At 42.0% G+C, this 20,758-nt stretch overlaps 1 protein-coding gene across 1 annotated transcript in view; it reads right to left on the reverse strand.

Moving 5' to 3' along the window:
• Nucleotides 1–318: 318 nt before the first annotated feature.
• Nucleotides 319–20,758, reverse strand: part of LOC140464960 (collagen alpha-6(VI) chain-like) — a 135,495-nt gene continuing 115,055 nt past the window's right edge. Inside the window, exons 28-34 of the mRNA XM_072560633.1 lie at nt 18,838–18,852; nt 18,255–18,748; nt 15,926–16,025; nt 12,535–13,203; nt 9,606–9,714; nt 9,467–9,519; nt 319–1,411 (exon numbers count right to left, since the gene is read on the reverse strand). Coding sequence (XP_072416734.1) covers nt 1,236–1,411; nt 9,467–9,519; nt 9,606–9,714; nt 12,535–13,203; nt 15,926–16,025; nt 18,255–18,748; nt 18,838–18,852 — 1,616 coding nt within the window. The 3' untranslated portion in view covers nt 319–1,235. The remainder of the gene's footprint in view (nt 1,412–9,466; nt 9,520–9,605; nt 9,715–12,534; nt 13,204–15,925; nt 16,026–18,254; nt 18,749–18,837; nt 18,853–20,758) is intronic.

The following is a 20,758-nucleotide window of genomic DNA, read 5'->3' on the forward strand; positions in this document are numbered from 1 at the left end:
TGGGTATTAACTTGTTGATAGATACTGGGAGGGGAGGGGGATCCTTACTGATCCCACAGATCAAAGACCTCCGTCTCGTTCAGATTATGAAGAAATAGACTTATGGAGCAGTGCAGATTTGTGAAAATTCCAAACACTGATGCCTATTTTAACATCTTCAAATCAAAGAATTGCAGATGTTGATCCAAATTCAATGGTATCTCTAAAATACTTCCTCATTTCAAATTTAGGATGAGAGAGTCAGGAGCACACAATAACCCTTGTGTAAACCTATTCAAGTATAATCTTGAGTATATAATTCATCATATGCACCATTGCTTGAGAATTGTGGTTCTTGATTTTATTTGTGTGTTAGCCCGAGAACAGGTAGCAATCTATGCCACATGGAACAATGTTGACATTTGCTGACTGGGTGATAATGGCATGTCTTCAGCATTTCTCTCGAAGTTATGGCAGCTACAGCAGCATCATTACATGATAAATACAGCTTAGGATTTTTAACAAAGAAATAACCTTTAAGTGAGCAAGAAAGTAAATTGAGGATTGTTCAAATATCCGTAAATCTTTTTGATTCACATGCTCACAGTTTAAGAAGGCAGCAGAGTGATTCTTTTCCTTCTCCAAAAATCTCGTGGTACTATACATACAATTTTAATTTCAAATAATTAAGCATTCTCCCCGAGAAGAATTTTATCTAAAGACTTCAAGCAAAATAATATTCAGGAATGCAATGAAAGTTACTGTTCAAGTTCATTTACACAAAAACAATAGTTGAAAATTTCTCTTCAAAGAGTATGCACCAAAACAGTATTAAATTGTATATGTAAAATAGACTGTTGAAGCATTGGAGTTGCTCAATTGTTTTTATAAAAGGCACCAGCTAAAAAGAGTGGTTTAATTATTCTTGCACAATGCAGAAACTGCATTGTAAAAGAGGTGAGTGGGAATACTAATAGTTTCTGACCCAAAATGTCATTTGCTACCATGTCACAAGTTTATATTTATGAACATGTCTGCAGATGATTTCAGTTAGAAGTCAAGGCACCATGAAAATCAATAGATTGGGCAAACTATGTAACTGTGAAACAGGATCAATATCGACTTTGTTACAATGAAGACATTATTTCTCTAGTGGCAACTCAAACAACAAATTTGAATTATCCTGGTGCATTGTTTCAATATATTCTACAGTCAGGCACGTGCTTTAAGAAACACCAATGCATTTTACAAGGGATTTATGGAACAGATGTTCGACACACTTTTCGGCATTCCTTTCGGGTGTCAAATTGATTCTTGTTTCCTCCACAGCCACCGTACCAGAACCGTCTGCAGTCCTTCTCTTTGTTACTGTAGAACCATTTTATGCTGTAATTGTGACAGTTGCCTTCATCAGGATTCAGTGCACACACATCTGAAAAGAACAGAAAAGGACAATGCTGATGAAACACGAAACACAAACAAATTTGCCACTTCTCAAGAACCCTCAAAACATGTTTTTGCATTAAAATGTTTGTTTACTATTAACATCTGCATATACATGGCAGCCAATTATTTTAATCCATCTCAATTATCTGGAAAACCCATAGTATCCCACCAGTGCAGAAAGAGACCATCCCGCCTATCAAGACTGCACCAACCCTTTGAAAGCAATCCACCCAGGCTCAGCATCCCCACCCTATCTCTATACCACTGTATATCCCATGGTTAATCCCCCTAACCTGCAAATCCCCGGCAACTATGGGGCAACTTACCGTGGTCAATTCACCTAACCTGCACATCTTTGTGGCTGTGGGAGGAAACTGGAGCACCCGGAGGAAACCCATGCAAATGCAGGGAGAACATACAAAATCCACAAGGCCGCCCAAGGACAGAATCAAAACTGGGTCCCTGGCGCGGTGAGGCAACAGTGCTAACCACTGAGTCAGCGTGCTATCCATTCTAATTGTACTCACAGAATTAGTTCATAATGACCTCTTCTTAAATGGGCAGATGGTACTCCTTCAGTGAGTTGGGCACAAGCCAAATTCTTTTCTCATTTAGACTTCTCACCTTGACCGGACAACCATAGTGAACATTTCATTGAAATGTGTTAGCTTGTCTGACATGTGGGTTTGCTCATTCAAATGCTGGATAAGGAGCACGCTGATTGTTAACCTGTCATATCTTTAAGCTTTTGGAGAGGATTTGTAGCTCAGATTGTGGATCAGGTTGTAAGCTTACTTGCTGAGCTGGTAAATTTGTTCTCAGGTGTTTTGTCATCAGTGAGCCTCCAGAGAAGCGCTGGTGTTCTGTCCCGCTTGCTATTTATCTCTCTTGGTTTCTTGTAGTGGGTAAACCATTTCTGGTTCTGTTTCTGAGAGGTTGGTAAATGAGGTCCAAATCTATGATTTGTTAATGGAGTTCCAGTATGAATGCCAGGCCTCTAGGAATTCCCATGTGTGTCTTTGTTGAGCCTGTCCCAGGATGGGTGTATTGTTTAATTTGAACTGGGATACACGAGCAGTAACTAACCATCAAAAGTCATGATAACTATCACTGCATTCATACTGGAACTCCATTAATAAACATATCGATTTGGACCCCATTTACCAACCTCTCAAAAACAGAACCAGAAATGATATCACCCACCACAACAAAACAAGACAGATAAATAGCAAACGGGAAAGAACACCAATGCTCTACCAGAGGCTCACTGATGATGTTACCCAGCATGGTGACGAAACGTCTGAGAACAAGTCTACCAGCTCAGTGAGCAAACTTACAACCTGATCCACAACTTGAGTGACAAGTCTTCTCCAAAATCTCAAACACCTATGGGCACAATTTGCTCAAATTAGCCCAAAGGTGGGAAACCAATGACATCTGATTGAGCGCCACGCACCAACAACTGTACTTGCTACACAAATACCTCAGGAAACAGGTATTACCATATTGTGTCAAATACAAAGCACCTCTCAACATCCCAGAAGCCAGGAGAACAGCAGAACAGAATGGCCACAGAATGCTATGAGAAATTAGATTAGATTAGATTCTCTACAGTGTGGAAATAGGCCCCTCAGCCCAACCAGTCCCCACCCACCCTCCAAAGAGTAACCCACCCAGACCCATTTCCCTCTGACTAATTCACCTAACACTATGGGCAATTTAACAGGGCCAATTCACCTGATCTGCACATCTTTGTATTGTGGGAGGAAACTGGAGCACCTGGAGCAAACCCACACAGACACGGGGTGAATGTGCAAACTCCACACACAGACAGTCACTCGAGGCTGGAATCAAACCTGGAACCCTGCTGCTGTGAGGCAGCAGTGCTAACCACTGAGCCACTGTGCCTCCCCACAAATGATAAATGATGCCCACAACCGATCCACAAATGTACATGCGAAAGTTTGCGTCACAACATTCTGCACACAAATGCAACTGACCATGAATGGGCAGCTACGCTAGAACAAGCCATCAACACTAAACAACTGGGAGAAAGTGAGGATTGCAGATGCTAGAGATCAGGGTCAAGAGTGTGGTGCTGGAAAAGCACTGCAGGTCAGGCAGCATCTGGGAAGCAGGAGAATCGAAGTTTCGAGCATAAGCTCTCCATCAGGAACCAGGAGCAGAACAAGTCAAAGAAAAGACTAGTTCTGCGAGAAAAACTGGCCAACTCACACACAGCAATAACACGGATAATTCAGAGACTTGGATAAAGAATCTGTCTGACCGACCACTCATAGACACGTAAAAAGCCATCCCAGTATGAGGGATGAACTTCAACTGCAGGGATGTGGATAAAAAGGACATCCTAGCTGCACTGGAATTCAGTGATCTACTGAAAGACAATGAACTGGAAGACATCCGGCAGGCCATCAGACAGACAGTAGCACCAACATGAAACAGAATAAAAAGGGAACACCCTCAACATACTGGAAAGGAAAGCTGTGGAAGGACTCACAAAGACAGAAATATTGTAATCCTACCGGCAGATAAAGGGCGCATGACGGTCATCCTGAACAGGACACAATACACTGAAAAAGCATTACTCACAGATACCAAAACATACCAACAGGTGGCGATGGACCTGACTCCATAGCTAGAAAACTGTATTACAACATCCCTGAGGAAACTCCACAAGACAGGTGAAATTAACAAGACAGACCCCCCCCCAAAGAATGAAACCTAAAAGATCCAACACACCCCTCAGACCCATAATCTCACTTCCCAGCAAACCAACATACAGACTAGCAAAGGAAAAGCAATGCAAACCGAAATACCGAGTAGAAAACTCAACTCACTCAATCGACTCTGCCCAGGAATTCCTTTACATCATCAAAGACACCAAGGTCGAGGATGACGAGGTCATGGTCTCCTTCAGTGTAATATCCCTATTCATATTAATAAACATTATCCTGGCCAAAGAAATGCTGGCCTCACTGCTAGATGAACCGAGGACACCAACACCTGACAGCACCAACTCTATCAGCAAGGTCAGCAGCCTCAAATTAGCCAACCTGTGCCTCACAACCCACTTCACCTTCAATGACAAGATCTACAATCAAATCAATGGGACAATATCAGGACTCTTAGCAGAAGCAATTATGCAGAGGTTAGAATGAACAGCCCTTCCCATGATCCAGCCCAAGCTTTGGGTCCACTATTTGGATGACATCTTTGTCATTACGAAATGCAACAAATTAGAAGAAATCCACAATCACATAAACAATATCCTTACCGGTATAAAGTTCACTAAAGAGGAAAAGAACAATAACTGACTCTCCTTCCTAGATGTCACACAAGAATGAAAAGCCAATGAAGAGCTGCAGACCAGCATCTACAGGAAAGCCACACACACTTACCAGATACTCAACTACAGGAGCAATCATCCCAACACCCACAAATGGAGCTGCATCAGGACATTACTTAAATAAGCCACAACACACTGCAGCACCCAGAAACTACAAGAAGCCAAGGAAAAACACCTATGCAATGTATTCAGGAACAACAGGTACTCAATAAGCACAGTCTGCCGATTCCTGCATAATAGGCCTAACAAGATGACACAATACGCCCAGAGACTCTAGCCACCCTGCCATACATTAAAGACATCTCAGAGATGATGACCAGACTACTCCAGCCCCTAGGCATCACGGTAGCTCACAAACATACCACCACACTGAAACAGCTCATGATGAATTAAAAAGACCCCAACAACCGGCAAAATGAACATCATATACAAATTACCCTGCAAGGACGGCAACAAACATTATATTGGACAAATGAGCAGATAGCTAGTCACCAGGATACATGAGCACCAACTAGCCATCAAAAGACATGACCAACTATCATTAGTATCCATACACACAGACAAAGAGGGACATCAGTTCGACTGGGACAATACATACATCCTGGGACAGGCTAAACAAAGACACGCACAGGAATTTCTAGAGGCCTGGGATTCAAACCAGAACTCCATGAACAAATATATCGATTTGGACCCTATTTACCAACCTCTCAGAAACAGAAACAGAAATGATATCACCCACCACATCAAACCAAGCCAGATAAATAGCAAATGGGACAGAACACCAACACTTCACCAGAGGCTCACTGATGATGTTACCCAGCATGGTGACGAAACGTCTGAGAACAAATCTACCAGCTCAGCGAGCAAACTTACAACCTGACCTCTCATATCCATAAACAGGAATGCAATGGGCATATATTTAAGAAACGGGCAAGATGTTTACAGGGAATGTAAGGAAAAGATTTTTTTCATTTAGAATGTGACATGATTGTGGAACTCCACTGCCTGTAAGAATGGAAGAGGTAGAAACCGCAGAACATTTAAGAAGTATTTAAACATGCACTTTTGATGCCAAGGCATACAGAGCCTTGTATGGGCTAACTTTTAGAAAACAGGATTACAATAGTTAGATGTTTGTTTTTGATGAGCACAAGCTCAATGGACCTCTATGACTCAATGAGTCTATAACCATGGCCTGGATTTTCTGATGAGGTGACAGTTGTTATGCCAGCATAGTTGGAAGTTGCACCTTGGAAAACTGTGGGAATCCCCATTGTAGCAGACTTCTGAAGAGTTGCCTTCGCAATTGAATATTCCACTGGACAATTCTCTGGAACACTTCATTTTAATTGGAGAACATGGAGTGTTCCAATGGAATTAAATAGTTACTCAGGAAAGGTTAACTTATTAAAACCATAGTCTAACTCCCGAGCAACTATACAACTGACCCCATACTTAACCCTAAGCACATCTCCCTCTCCAGACCCTGACCTGACATCTCCTTTCTCCCCTGGGAGCAAAATCCTCTACCAAACCTGATAAACCCCTTTCCCCGCTCTGAACTCATTTCCCCTTTTCCCCACTGCAGATCGAAACTATCTCGACCGTAGATCTGGACCACCTTCCTCTACTCCTTCTATACTGCACCAGCCTGTCCCCTTCTCCCTTTTCAGACCTGAACAATTTTCCCTGGCCACCAGACATGATCCCACTGGAAGCTGACACTCGCTTTTCCCTATCCCCGCCAGTCCTGATATCTCCCACCCACACCAACCTATTGTAAACACTGCATCACATATCTGGCCTGCTTTTCACCTTGGCACCCTATCCACTTGGCATCCTACCGAACTAGCACCGTACCCCTTTCCCCTTTTGCGCTGTATTCTACTTGGCACCCTAGTCCCCCATGCATTTGACATCAACTGAGCTGACTCCCTACCCATACTCCATGTAGCATCCCACCCACCTACCCTCTGGCACACTAACCTCACACGTCCCTTTTGACAGCAGCTACCTGTGATTGTAGATCTATAAATTTCAGAATAGGGCAGGCACCTGCTGTGTAAATGGGCCATGTTTTGTCTCTCCCCCAGACAATTCTGCACTATGAGAAACCTGTCAGAATGGGAATGTGTCTCTGTATTTGTGCAGGACCCCTGATTGGAATCTCCTGCTTGAAATTAGGAACGCTCTCCTTCCATTGAAAACAGACAGGGATAAGGTTCAACCTGAAGTGGCAGCTGCCAGTTAGGCAATCCTGCCCAAGATTTTTCCTATAGCATCCCTTCAACAAATTTGCAAACATTTGCCTGCACAGCATGGTGGTCAATGCGGGATCTCAATGGCTTCCTAAGCTTCTAATGCAGTGGACTGCAAGTAGAAAGTGCCATGCATAACGGGATAAAGAAATTCCATCTCAAATGCAACATATAATTTGCACAAATGATCATGACAGGTTGCAATTGATTTTCCACTGTTCCATTGCAGCAAGCTGGCTTCTACTTAATTGTATACTTCAGATCAAAAAAGAAATTTCAGATCAAAACTGACTCAAAAATATAGTAACAGGATTTTTCTTAAGGAAGCCAAACCTCAAGTTATTTGCACTTAGGGATATTCAATGTCAAGTGCTTTTGTGGTGTGAAATTGCTTTTTCCTTCGCAGTCTTTGGAGTTCTTGGACACTTTCTAAGTTCATGCAGAAGGCTTCATTTTCAAAGGAAATGGAATATAAAACTGGAAAGATTTTGTTAAAACTAAACAAGGCATTGGGTAGAGTTGAAAAGTGTGGTGCTAGAAAAGCGCAGCAGGCCAGGCAGCATCCGAGGAGCAAGAGAATCGACGTTTCAGGAATTCCTGAAGAAGGGCTTATGCCCAAAATGTCGATTCTCCTGCTCCTCGGATGCTGCCTGGCCTGCTGCGCTTTTCCAGCACCACACTTTTCAACTCTGGTCTTCAGCATCTGCAGTCCTCATTTTCTCCAAGGCACTGGGTAGACCACAGTTGGAATATTGTGAACAGTTTTGGGCCTCTTATTTAGTGAAAGATATACCGATTGCATAAATTAAGAATATTCAAGGTTAATCAGTAAGAAAATCAAGGGTTATGGTGAAAAGGCAGGAAAGTGGAGTTCAGGATAATCAGATCAGCCATGATCTCATTGAATGGCAGAGCAGACTCAATGGGCTGAATGGCCTACATCTGTTCCTACATTTTTTGTCATAAGGTCTTAATACTTTGATGGTCTCACTCAAAATACTACAACAAAGTCAAGGCTTGGAACAAACCCTTAGGCAAAATGAATACAAATACATTGAGTTCTCTCAACTCCCAGGCTGTGATCTACAGTTTATGACATGCCTTAATATGGATGACCAAGACTACCATCCTACAAGCAACACTCTGAGATACTGAGGGCCCTGATTGTTGAGCTCTGTAATTGCATAGTCTAAAATTATATCATTGATCAATGGCAACTATGTCTCAGTAAATTATGTTCTCATCTTTGAGTCAGAAGGTTACAAGTTGAACACAAAAATCAAAGTTGACGTTTCAATACAATACTAGAAGTGTGTTGCAATGTTGGAAGTCTTACCCTTCTGATATCATGTTAAACCAAGTGCCTGTCTGACTTTCTCAGATTGACATAAAAGAAGAAGAGGATAGTTCTCCCCAGTGCTCTTGCTAATATTTAGCTCCTAACCGTAATACCGCAAAAAAACAAACAGATTATCTGATCATTATCCCAGAGTTGCTGCAAAGTTTGCTATCAACAGATAGGCTGCATCATTTCCAACCTTGCAATGATGACTGCATTTCAGTAAGTGCTTTGAAATGCTTGGTGGTCGTGAAAGGTAATATATAAATGTCTTTTTCTTTTAGTTGGACACAATCAAAATAAAAAAAAACTTTTCATGCCATTTGCAGGGATCCAAGAAAGACTGGCAGCATCGTCTGGGAAAATGTCAGGGAGCGTACAAAATCTGCTACCATGGGATTTGCTAATAGTGGGAATGTTGTTGCTCAACTGCCTGCTGATGAAGGCAGGATGGAGGACAAATTAAGATATTGAAGTAGTCAATTCAGGGCCATTTACTGCCTCTGTGGACTTCTTGCCCATATTGAGCAGACCCCATTTGGGGACACTACCTGGTTAAACTAACAGTTTTCCTGTGAGTGCTAGGAGGATTGTACTCCTTTATGGGTATTGCATGGCCAACATTAATTGACCACCACCACCACCACCACCTCCCCACCCCACCCCCCCACCCCCACCACCACCCCTTACTTCCTGCCCAATCTCCCTGCATCCCAGCAGGAATGACCACTTCCATGATTAAGCCACTATCATGAACTACCTCTGGATCCTTGATCCATAGCCACCGTGTCTCCATCATCACTTAACTTCCTTGGAGATGGCCACTCATTACGAGACTCCTTTCATATTATAGCTTCAAGAAGGCATACACCCCTCCCCCACTGATTCATGGTATCACTGCTGAAGGCTAGCAGCTCTTGAAAATGGGCTATCATACTTAATTGGAATGATGGCCCAAACTGCCTCCCTATTTGGGTCTTGTCACTGCCCATTGTGGGCTCACCTCCTGGTTTCAGCTCTAGTGGCATAAGTTCTGCTGCCTGCACAAAACTGAAGTCCATAATTCCCTTTACCTACCGGCATTGTCAGTGTAACTCTGAGGTTGCTCGATATCATCTTGAACAACCATCCTGAAAGGAAAAGGACAAGTTTTAACAATGAGAATAGTCTGTTATTACAATCTTAACAATAGATAGAAGTTATCTACAAAGCATACAGTTCTAAATAATTGGACGGTGTTTTCTCTGCTTCTTTTACTGTCTCCTGAGATTCTGTTCCGCTGCATTTTTTTGCTAGATCTGGAGGTGGGTAGCTGTTGATTCCAGCTGCAAAATAAAGAAGAACTCATTTAATTGGAGGCAAGTTTCTTGGTTAAAACATCTATTAGGGAGTTTAAACTGTAAAAATAGCTTGGAGAGACAAAATAACTTTTGGAGAATTAAGATTCAGATTTGCTTCTGGGACACATTTGAGGGAGGTGAGGTGCCTTTGGGACTGTAATAAGTACCATGAATGTGGATAACCTCATTTGAACTGTTCCACTTACGAGAAACATGAAAAAAAAACAATCTCAAAATGGCTATCAATATAGCCACCAAATTGGCTATCAGGAGATCAATCAAGTTGGGTGTCAAGCTAGGTGTCAAGAGGACTTTCAAGTTGCTGTCTAATGGAGCTGTCAAACTTTCAAGGTATTCGAAAACCTGGTCCTTTAAACATTTGATAACTTTTACAGTCTTAAACAATATACTTGCTATTCCACATCTCTGCTGATATATAAACCTGATGGTTATAATCATAGGATTGACATTGGTTTCACAACCATTCGTTATCACAGTGAGATACCAGTAAATTCACAGCTCAATTGACAACTTCAAGTATTTATAAATTCTTTTAAGTTGTGTTGTGAATTCCAATGCTTGTTTTCAAAAGGAATGAGAAAATTAACTAGCAATTTATTATAATCACAAATTTTATTTGAAATAGCGAATACATCAATAGACACTTAAGAACTTTGATTAATTTCAACATAGTGTTGATGTTATTGCTCCTACATGCCAACTTACCTATTACAGGGGGAACCTTGATATCCAAATACCAATTATCCGAAAATCAGATTATCCGAAGGAGATCTCAAGGTCCCGGTAGAAACATTACATCAAAGAAGCGTTTCCAACAGTGATCGCATCTTTTGTTTACAGTGATTAAAAAGGCACAGTCTCCAAATGACTGACCGTCTGCCCTCTCTCTCTCTCCCCACACCTTCCCTGGAGTTCAACAGAGGGGTGTACCCTAAACCACCCCCACCCCTTTCCCCAGATAATCTGACCAACATTGTCCTGTACAAGGTAGAGGTGGAACCTGTCAAAAAAATTGCAGTAAAAGGTTGTGTGTGTGGCTGTGTATGTGAGTGCTATTTGGAGACTTAACCCACAAAGGTAACTACAGCAGCAGTGGTTTTATTGTTGGTGTCCAGTCTAGATGCCCCGGAGAGGGACTGGGGGTGGACGGAGGTGGGGTGGCGGTGGGGGCTCCCGCGCTTTGTGCTGGGGGGCGGGGGTAGTGTTGGACCTGGTTGGGGATGGGGGGAGTGCAGGAGGCAGGTTTGGACTGGGTTGGGATGGGGTTGGACCGTGTTGTGGGGCTGGGGTGGTTTTGGATGGGGTTGGGGGGGCACGGGGAATGGGGTTGTTCCAGTTTGGAGGGTGGGAGGAGCAGGTTTGGACCATGTTTGGGGGGGGGGCAGGAGGTGGGGGTTGGGGCGGGGTTGGACGGGGGGGGGCGGCAGGAGGTGGGGGTTGGGGCGGGGTTGGACGGGTTCTGGGGGCAGGAGGAGGGCGGTGCTGGGGGCGGGGTGTCGTGCAATGTGTGTCACTGCTAGTCTCCTGAACGAGGAGCAGACTTTAAAACTCCGAGCCCCAAAGGAAAGGCTTTAAATCGATTTCCAAATAATCAATTATCCAAAAGAAATAGTGCCCGCTCATCGAGTTTCCACTGTATAGGCAATCTCAACATAGTGTTGAGGACTATCCATTGCCTATACAATAATAGGTAAGTCAACATGTAAGGGCAAAGTAAAAACAATGACTGCAGATGCTGAAAACCAAATACTGGATTAGTGGTGCTGGAAGAGCACAGCAGTTCAGGCAGCATCCAACGAGCAGCGAAATCAACGTTTCGGGCAAAAGCCCGAAACATTGATTTCGCTGCTCGTTGGATGCTGCCTGAACTGCTGTGCTCTTCCAGCACCACTAATCCATGTAAGGGCAAAAGGCTGATTGGTTGAGAGCATGTGTTGATGGATGTTGGCGTAGGTGTTGTTATGAATGACAATGGGGATTGCAAGAAATGGGTAGGCCTATATAGAAGGTATGAGGGGTCATGGGAAGACTGGAAGTGATTGGATTGCCATCAAGAGTATGATAAACCACAGGTTGTGAGTGGATTGAGAGTTGACACAATTGGCATGGCTGGGACAGTATGTAAATGGGGTTGAGTGTTAGTGATTGATGACAGCTGGAGTGTTTCATTTACATTTTTCTTCTCATTACATCCACAATGTGCTGGGGGCACTTAGGTCGGCCTCACACCCCGGGACCTTCTGGGATTCGGTAATGTCTAACTTTCTGGACTCCATTTTTACCTGTTCCCATCTACCACCAACCCACCCCACACCAAAAAAATGCAAATTCAAAGTTCTGAGGGACTTTTACTCATGGAGGTGAAAATTTTCCTAATTCTGCAAGCCTGATTTTTGAGTGAAAATGCAGTTGCTAATATTGTTCTGGTAAAGTTGTGTTGCACTCTGACCAGCGCTAAAATATCCCTCCTAACGTGTGGTGCCTAGAACTGCTTGCATTGCTCTTATATGGTTTACAGTTGGAAAGTGTGGCACTGGAAAAACACAGCAGGTCAGGCAGCATCCGAAGGGCAGGAGAGTCGACATTTTGTGCAAAGGCCCTTCATCAGGATGCCCGAAACGTGGACCCTCCTGCCCCTCGGACGCTGCCTGACCTGCTGTGCATTTCCAGCACCGCACTTCTTGACCCTGGCTCTCCAGCAACTGCAGTCCTCACTTTCTTCAGTATGATTTAATCAAGGATTGGGACAAAATAGTGAAATAAAAGGGTTGTAATTGCACTTACTTGGTAGGTTTTTTAGAAAAGCCACTGCAAACCTTTGTGCATATTCGATTTCAGCCTCCAGACCCTTATCCAGATGAACCAAATGCTGATCAAAAGGAAAACTGACAAACTCTTCGAGGACTGTGACATTAGATACATCCCCTACAGCCAGTGCAAACAGTGTGAAACCTTTACATTTTGCTTCTTGTGATATCTCCAGTAATTTGTTCCCATCAATAATTGTTTCCCCTGAAAATATTGTGAAGATAACTTTGTAAGTTTGTGGATTTGTGAGGTTTGAGAAGAAATTCTTCAAGCTCCATGTAATACTGTTGGCAATGCCAGTGGTGCCCTCAAGCTCACTGAATGGTTCTTGGATGTGTCTCTTCTTCAAAGTTTTCGTGGCATAATCCAGAACTCCAAACTCTAGGTTTAATGGATCGTTCCCATATCTCGGAGTGTAACTTGATGGGTGTTGTACCAGACCCATCCGGGGATGAAGACCAGAGGCTTTAGATTCTGGAGTGCTCAGAAATGTGTCAATCATTGTGGTCAAGAAAGTCTGAATTATTTCGGACTGTGTTGATTCCATCTGCTGCAAGTCATCAACAATGAAAGTCATGTCCAAGTTCACTGGGAGAGGGACTGGCTGACCACCTCTGATGCACAAGTCATTTGGTTCACACTGATCTGCAAAGAAAAACAATTCTTCATTTCATTACTTCTCCTCGATGAAGTCACTTAGATAGCCAATCCCCAATGGATTGAGGATTGGCTATCTAACAGAAGGCAGAGAGTTGGGATAAAAGGTTCTTTTTCAGAATGGCAGCCGGTGACGAGCGGTGTCCCGCAGGGTTCGGTGCTGGGGCCACAGCTGTTCGCATTATATATTAATGATTTGGATGAGGGAACCGGGGGCATTCTAGCGAAGTTTGCCGATGATACAAAGTTAGGTAGACAGGCAGGTAGTACTGAGGAAGTGGGGAGGCTACAGAAGGATCTAGACAGGTTGGGAGAGTGGTCCAGGAAATGGCTGATGGAATTTAACGTGAGCAAGTGCGAGGTCTTGCACTTTGGCAAAAAGAATATAGGAATGGACTACTTTCTAAATGGTGAGAAACTTAATAAAGCCAAAGCACAAAGGGATCTGGGAGTGCTAGTCGAGGATTCTCTAAAGGTAAACATGCAGGTTGAGTCTGTGATTAAGAAAGCGAATGCAATGTTGTCTCTTATCTCAAGAGGGTTGGAATATAAAAGCAGAGATGTACTACTAAGACTTTATAAAGCTCTGGTTAGGCCCCATTTGGAGTACTGTGTCCAGTTTTGGTCCCCACACCTCAGGAAGGACATACTGGCACTGGAACGTGTCCAGCGGAGATTCACACGGATGATCCCTGGAATGACAGGTCTAGCATATGAGGAACGGCTGAGGATACTGGGGTTGTATTCGTTGGAGTTTAGAAGATTAAGGGGAGATCTAATAGAGACGTACAAAATAATACATGGCTTTGAAAAGGTGGATGCTAGAAAATTGTTTCTGTTAGGCGAGGAGACTAGGACCCGTGGACACAGCCTTAGAATTAGAGGGGGTCATTTCAGAACGGAAATGCGGAGACATTTCTTCAGCCAGAGAGTGGTGGGCCTGTGGAATTCATTGCCACGGAGTGCAGTGGAAGCCGGGACGCTAAATGTCTTCAAGGCCGAGATTGATAGGTTCTTGTTGTCTAGAGGAATTAAGGGCTACGGGGAGAACGCTGGCAAGTGGAGCTGAAATGCGCATCAGCCATGATTGAATGGCGGAGTGGACTCGATGGGCCGAATGGCCTTACTTCCACTCCTATGTCTTATGGTCTTAAACATTACAACTGCTTTAGCTTATTGTGAACAAATGTAACTCCAAATCCCTGGGTGAAGTAGAGTAAAACTCCATGAGGCAGATATCTCAGTGCTGCTTCATTCTGCAGTCAAGCTGGGGACTAAAACTAGATTTAATTTCTTTTATCTTTGTGTTGGTGCAGTACTACAGTAATATTATGGATGCATATTTTTAATTCTGGATGCACTTGATCTGAGATGGCAGCAAAGTAGGAGCCTCCAGTCAGAGCTCATCTGCTCTGTCTGTTCCTTGTTTTAAACATTCTCTTTCTTTTTCTCCCTTGTGATTTTTTTATCCTCTCTGCCTGTTTCTTCTCTTCCCAGCAGTCTGGAGCAGAGTAGGGACAGCAGCTGGTGGACCGGAGTGGAGCAGCGATGGTGACCAATGGGCCTAAAGCAGAGGGAGGGACAGCCAGTGGGCTCAGAGGGGAGCAGGGCCAGCAGCAAGTGGGCCTGAAGTGAACCGGGGACAGCCAGTGGGCCTGCAGCAAAGATGGTGACTGGTTGGGAACTCCTGGAGCCCAGTCAGACAACATTGAAGCCCTTATAGAAAGTCTATAATTGTCCATATCTTTAGCTTTAATTCTTATTTTCTGAACTTATACAATGTATATCTGGAATGTAATCTAACTTTGTTCTTTATTTTCTCTGCTTTTTTTTTGCACCTAAGATTGTAGCGTGGTACTTTGTACCTAAGATGGTGCTGTGTGTTGGTCATGATTTGGAGATGCTGGTGTTGGACTGGGGTGTACAAAGTTAAAAATCACACAACACCAGGTTATAGTCCAACAGGTTTAATTGGAAGCACACTAGCTTTCGGAGCGTCTCGCTTTCATCAGGTGATAGTGGAGGACTCAATCCTAAAACACAGAATTCATAGCAAAAACTTATAGTGTGATGTAACTGAAATTACACATTAAAAAATACCTTGATTGTCTGTTGAGTCTTTCATCTGTTTCAATACCATGATAGTTTCACTTCTTTCACGTGTAAATCACAAAACCTTTTTTTTAAAAGTTGCATTCTCAGGTTAGCTGTAACAATGGGTGATAGCTAGACAATATGTTGCTACGTTCCTATGCTTTTGACTTTGAAGTCATAAAGCAATTTTGCAATGATCATTAGAAAGGTACAGAAAGGTACCTGGGAAAGCTGAACATCCAGAATTTCTGCATTAGGCTTAGGATTTTTAGACCTGAGGAAAGGAGATGTGTGCACATATCAAGGGAAGTAAACACCAAAAGGTGACCAACTACAGGTGGAAATGCATTTCCACAAGTTGATATTGATGTAGAAGAGGGAAGAAATATCATAGGATAAGGAGGAAAAGAGGACTCCTTCACTGGATTCGGAAAGAAAACAAATGATGTGCAGGGTGAACCTGCTGAGTGAAGGAGGGGTATAATCTCAACATTTATATTGGGGTGCAGGGAATACGCCCTCATCATTGATCTGCACATTTTTATTTGTAAATGTATTCCAGGTTTGTATTCAATTTCAGCACTACTGAATCTACAAGTCTATTTTAAAGTCATACCAAAACACAATGTGCACCAGAGGAACCTGTTTAATATTTCTTCGGAGGCTTGTTGCTGACTTGGTAGTACGATTACTTCAGGTCTGTCTTCACTATTGACCTTGGTAAATAAGTTGAAAGAAATTCAAAATTCAGAAACACAAATCTGCAAACATTAGTAGTTTGAAGCAGTATCAATTTTATGTCTTCCATTAGAGAAATAACAGGCAGATGGTAAAGTATCACAGATGCCATGATACATTGATGATACCATAAGCATGATTCTTATAGGCATACTGACAGATGGACAATGAGGCTTAATACAAAGTAGAGCAGAATTTAACAATGGGATTTTACCCCATCATCCAAGAATTCAGCAAAAGATGCATCTTCCATTGCAAACTGCATATCAATTATTTACATGCAAACATATGAACATGGAAACAGAGTAGACCACTTGGCCCTTCAATAATGTCATGATTAATGTCAGATTTTAACCTCAACTCTGCATTCCTGTATATTGCTGACAATCTTTAATGCTTTGAGGAGAGGGAAACCTGTGCCAGAGAACTGTTGGCCAATATAATTGACCTCAAGCTCTGTAATCCCACCATACTAGTGAGAGTGGTGGTCAACACAAAGTCTCAATAATCCTCCTCCTGCAAGCAATAAAAGTGCTATGTAACTGTCATGTGGTTGATTGGATGATGCAAGAGCTGTAAGGAAATAGCCTATACGCACAGCATGAGGAGGATAATGTCATTAAAACTGAGAGACAGGCCTCTTTTCAGGGAAAACATGCAGGTGCCAATGAGTGAAAGGTTAACTGACTGTGTGTAGATGTGATATACTGAAGACTGAACAATTTCAAGGATTGATCATGAAGGCTGCTTGTGTGGAAAGGAGTATCAGAGAATGTGTCAGAGCAATAGTTAGCTAGCTCAGGAACTGGAGCTGTCTGATCATCAGATGGAAGTTAAGGTGGAATGGATGATCACCTGTTTTGGTCTGATCCTAGGATAAATCCACATAAATCAGTACATTTGTGATTCTAAGAATTATACAGGTGAGCCTCTGATGTATTACAATTATTGCAGAATTTTGTTGTCTACCTTGTTTCCATAAAGAATAGTTGGCATATTCCACTCTGGGGACTGCCTTAGCTTGTTGACATTCAGAGGCCAACCTAGGCCTAACATCAACTCCCAATTGCGTAACATTGAGAACTGGTCAGTTGCAGTCTTGGCAACATCAGGATGGGCATTTAGTTAGTTCTCTGTCCCATAAGCCACCTAAAAATCTACTAGCAGGGACCTGCTAATTATGTTTTTATTTGTTATATTTTTCACCTTAGGTTGTTGTGTAACAGTTTCAAATGCAGATATTTCTAGGTGGGCTTCAACTCATTGATGAACTGTGAAAACGTAGTAAACTAATAGACAAGAACATTCTAAACATAATGTACTTGAATCTTCATATTAGATGAATAAAAATTTACCTTATGGATTGAACATTAGATTTGCAATAGGTAGAGGTAGTGATGATAGATAACAACTACACTTCCTGACAAAATAAACCTGTGATACTTCATAAAGACCATTTTAATTATGATGACACAAAGTCTTGTTGGTAGATAAATCATAGGAAGGGAAAACTTTCTTCCAAGACTTAGGTACACTACTTAGATCAGTCAGTATGGTAAATAAATTTTAATTTGAGAAGATATAGGGCAGTCACAGAGAAAATGAAGTAAGAATCAAATGTTCAAATGGAGTACAGCCAAATTTATTGAGTAGAAAAGGGATCTGGTCCAGGTGGATTGAAATCAGAGTTTCCCAGATAATACAGTACTTGATCAGTCAGAGGCATTCATGAAGGGAATAGTTTGACTATGAATAAAATTTGAGTTCATAATTCTGAAACAAGCGGATTCAGTAAAATAAAAGGAAATACTAAAGTGAATAAAGGATATGATAACAGATTGTCAGGTGACCAAAAGACAACTCAAAGTCATTTATAGGTATGTAAATAGAAAATATTATTATCAGCACTATTATCTGTTACCTTATATGGGTTAGCCCTTCTATTTACAAATAAAAGTCATGAGGATGTGATACAAGGTTAAAACTAATTAATATTGACAACAGAATAAAAGGCATAACAGATAAAGTAATAAAATACTAAGATAGTGCAGTGATGAACCCCTTGCATCTCAGACACACTTGGGACTATTACACACTTTATCTCAAGACATTAAAAGATTCTCCCCTCTACAGTCCTCTGAACATTTAAATTAATTCGCATTCTACTCATTAAACTGGAATGAAATATGGAATGAGCATTTTCTTACCTTAAAAGCTCGTTCTATTTCTGGGATGTCTTTTAAAGAAATGACAACTGGAATGATATCTAAAGCACTGAATTTTGAAGCAGCAGTAGCAATGGCATTGGTGTCTTTCGAGTCTCCGTTTGTGAGAAACACAGCTATTTTTCTCACAAGGATCCCATTACGAACTCGTTTAAAAGTATGTCTTGCAACAAACTGCATTCCAACGCCAATATTCCGTTTTCTTGTTGATCGCTCATGTGCTAGTTCTTCTACTCCTTCGATAAGTAACTGCTTCTTCTTAAAGTCTGAAAACCGGATGAAAGGCCTTGCTATATTACTGTATGTAAGAACTGCCACCCGGGCCCCAGAGGGACAGTTGCTTTCAGCGATGTTAATATTCTGCAGCAGTTTAAGTACAATTCCCTTCATCCTTTCAAATATGGACAGTGTGACATCTGAGGATGTGTCCAGAGCAAAAGCCAGTTCAGTGGGGTACACAGGGCACTCTTCTTTTCCTGGAACAATACAAAAGCTGTTAATAATTAACAATGTCATTTATGTAACCAATTGTCTAAATTACTGTCATAATATTCAAGTTACTTACTATGTAAACAGCAAGCTGTAATAAAGAAAAGGAATAGAGAAAATTAATGATTGAGGGTTCATTATTGATCCAAGTTCCATCATTATTAATCTATTTGAATGCAAATACAAATAATTTTTCACGTTTTATGACTTTGTTTATTTTCACCTTATATTGTGAAGCTGATGCTGATGTGTTGGTTAATAATTACACTTATAAGTGTGACAAGTTAAATGCATCACAGGGTAGACTCTTCCCTTCCCTGGGAATGGTGAGAGAAGTGGTCAGACGGGGAAATGAATGGACAAGTTGGCCCCAGTGAGGTACACATCTACTTTTTGCCACCTCACCAATTAATATTGGGCACAGAAGGTCCAGTGATCTATTTCTTAGCTACTAACAATTAAGGCTCTTGTAATGAAATAATGGCCAGAAGGGCCTCAACTCACCAGTTCCCTAATTGCTTGCCTTCCTGCTGGTTTGAATTCCTAACCAGATAAACAAGGGGACCTCATGACAGGTTTGCCAAGGGTAGGGGTGGGGGTGAGGGTGGGGATGGGAATTCCACTTGATCCAATCTGGGGGCAATCAAAGGCATTGATGAGAACAAAAGGGTAGCCTCTGAAAGCTACTCCTTTTGCCTTGTATTTGACACCCTAACTATCATCTCTTTGCATCCCCCACCCCATGAGAAACAAAAGAAAATGATCTACATTCTCAACAGTGAGTCACGAGCCCACATACACATCCTGTGACATTAGGGTGGAATTTGTAAAGGCAGAGGGGAAATCTGAATTGTTCCCCTTGTTTAATTTTCATGACAACAGGAGGTTTGGAAGCAAGTGGTAACACCACCAGGTCAGTCAACTCATGAATCTATTCATAAGGCTGCTGAGGGGTCAAGGATCTTTCAGCTGGCAAGCTTTTTAAAAATTCATTTGTGGGACTTGGGCGTCACTGGCTGGCCAGCATTGATTGCCCATCCCTACTGAGAGGGTGGTGGTAAGCTGCCTTCTTGAATCGCTGCAGTCCACTTGCTGTGGGTTGACCCACAATACCAGCAGGGAGGGAATTCCAGAATTTTGGCCCAACAACTGTGAAGGAATGGCAGTATATTTCCAAGTCAGGGTGGTGAGTGGCTTGGAGGGGAACTTGCAGGTGGTAGTGTTCCCAAGTATCTGCTGCCATTGGCCTTTGAGTTGGAAGTGGCCATGGGTTGGAAGGTGCTGTCTAAGAATCTTTGAAGTTTGAAATGTCTTACCCTAACTCTAACCTTGTTCAAATAAACAATCATTTAAAACCATTTCAGAAAAAAAAATAAGCCATTGAAACCTCAGAAAAGTGTCAGATAAACAAAGCTATCATTACTCTTCAAGTTGTGCCAACATTGTCCATTGTTCATTAGTCAGTTTTGGAGCTCAGCAAAACCTCCATAATGAGGCCATCAGGCAACTGTGTCAATCAGAGCAATTGAACAGAATTTACATATTTGATTTTCTAGATGGCCTTGTCATTGTTTGCTTGGCTAAACTCCAAGAATGGCTAATGAACTCAGTTTTCCTACAGTTATTTTAATAATGTGTGAGGGGGAATGCCAGATTTGTTTAATTGACAGCTTTATGACTTAAGTTATTTATTCATTGTTGTGGATTTTCATGGTCTGCTTCTTTATTTAGATATGATTAAAGGTAATAAAAGTATTAAAGCTTTACTGTTTGACACTCTGACTTACTGTGGTTGATTCCAGTTATTACCTTGTAAGGTTTCTTTGGTCAGAGGAGATTTTGAAAACCTTTCTGCTTATTGTGTCAGCATTTCTAAGAGTTGCCTGAACTTAACAAGATGTCATCGATCCTGCGCGTACTTGGTACAGAAAGGAGCGGGAACGGAGAATTCATGGGAAGCATGTTACCATGGCAATAACTGAAGATATTGAAAGACA

This window comes from Chiloscyllium punctatum, chromosome 41 (assembly GCF_047496795.1).
Source record: "Chiloscyllium punctatum isolate Juve2018m chromosome 41, sChiPun1.3, whole genome shotgun sequence".
In the NCBI taxonomy this organism is placed as follows: Eukaryota; Metazoa; Chordata; class Chondrichthyes; order Orectolobiformes; family Hemiscylliidae; genus Chiloscyllium; species Chiloscyllium punctatum.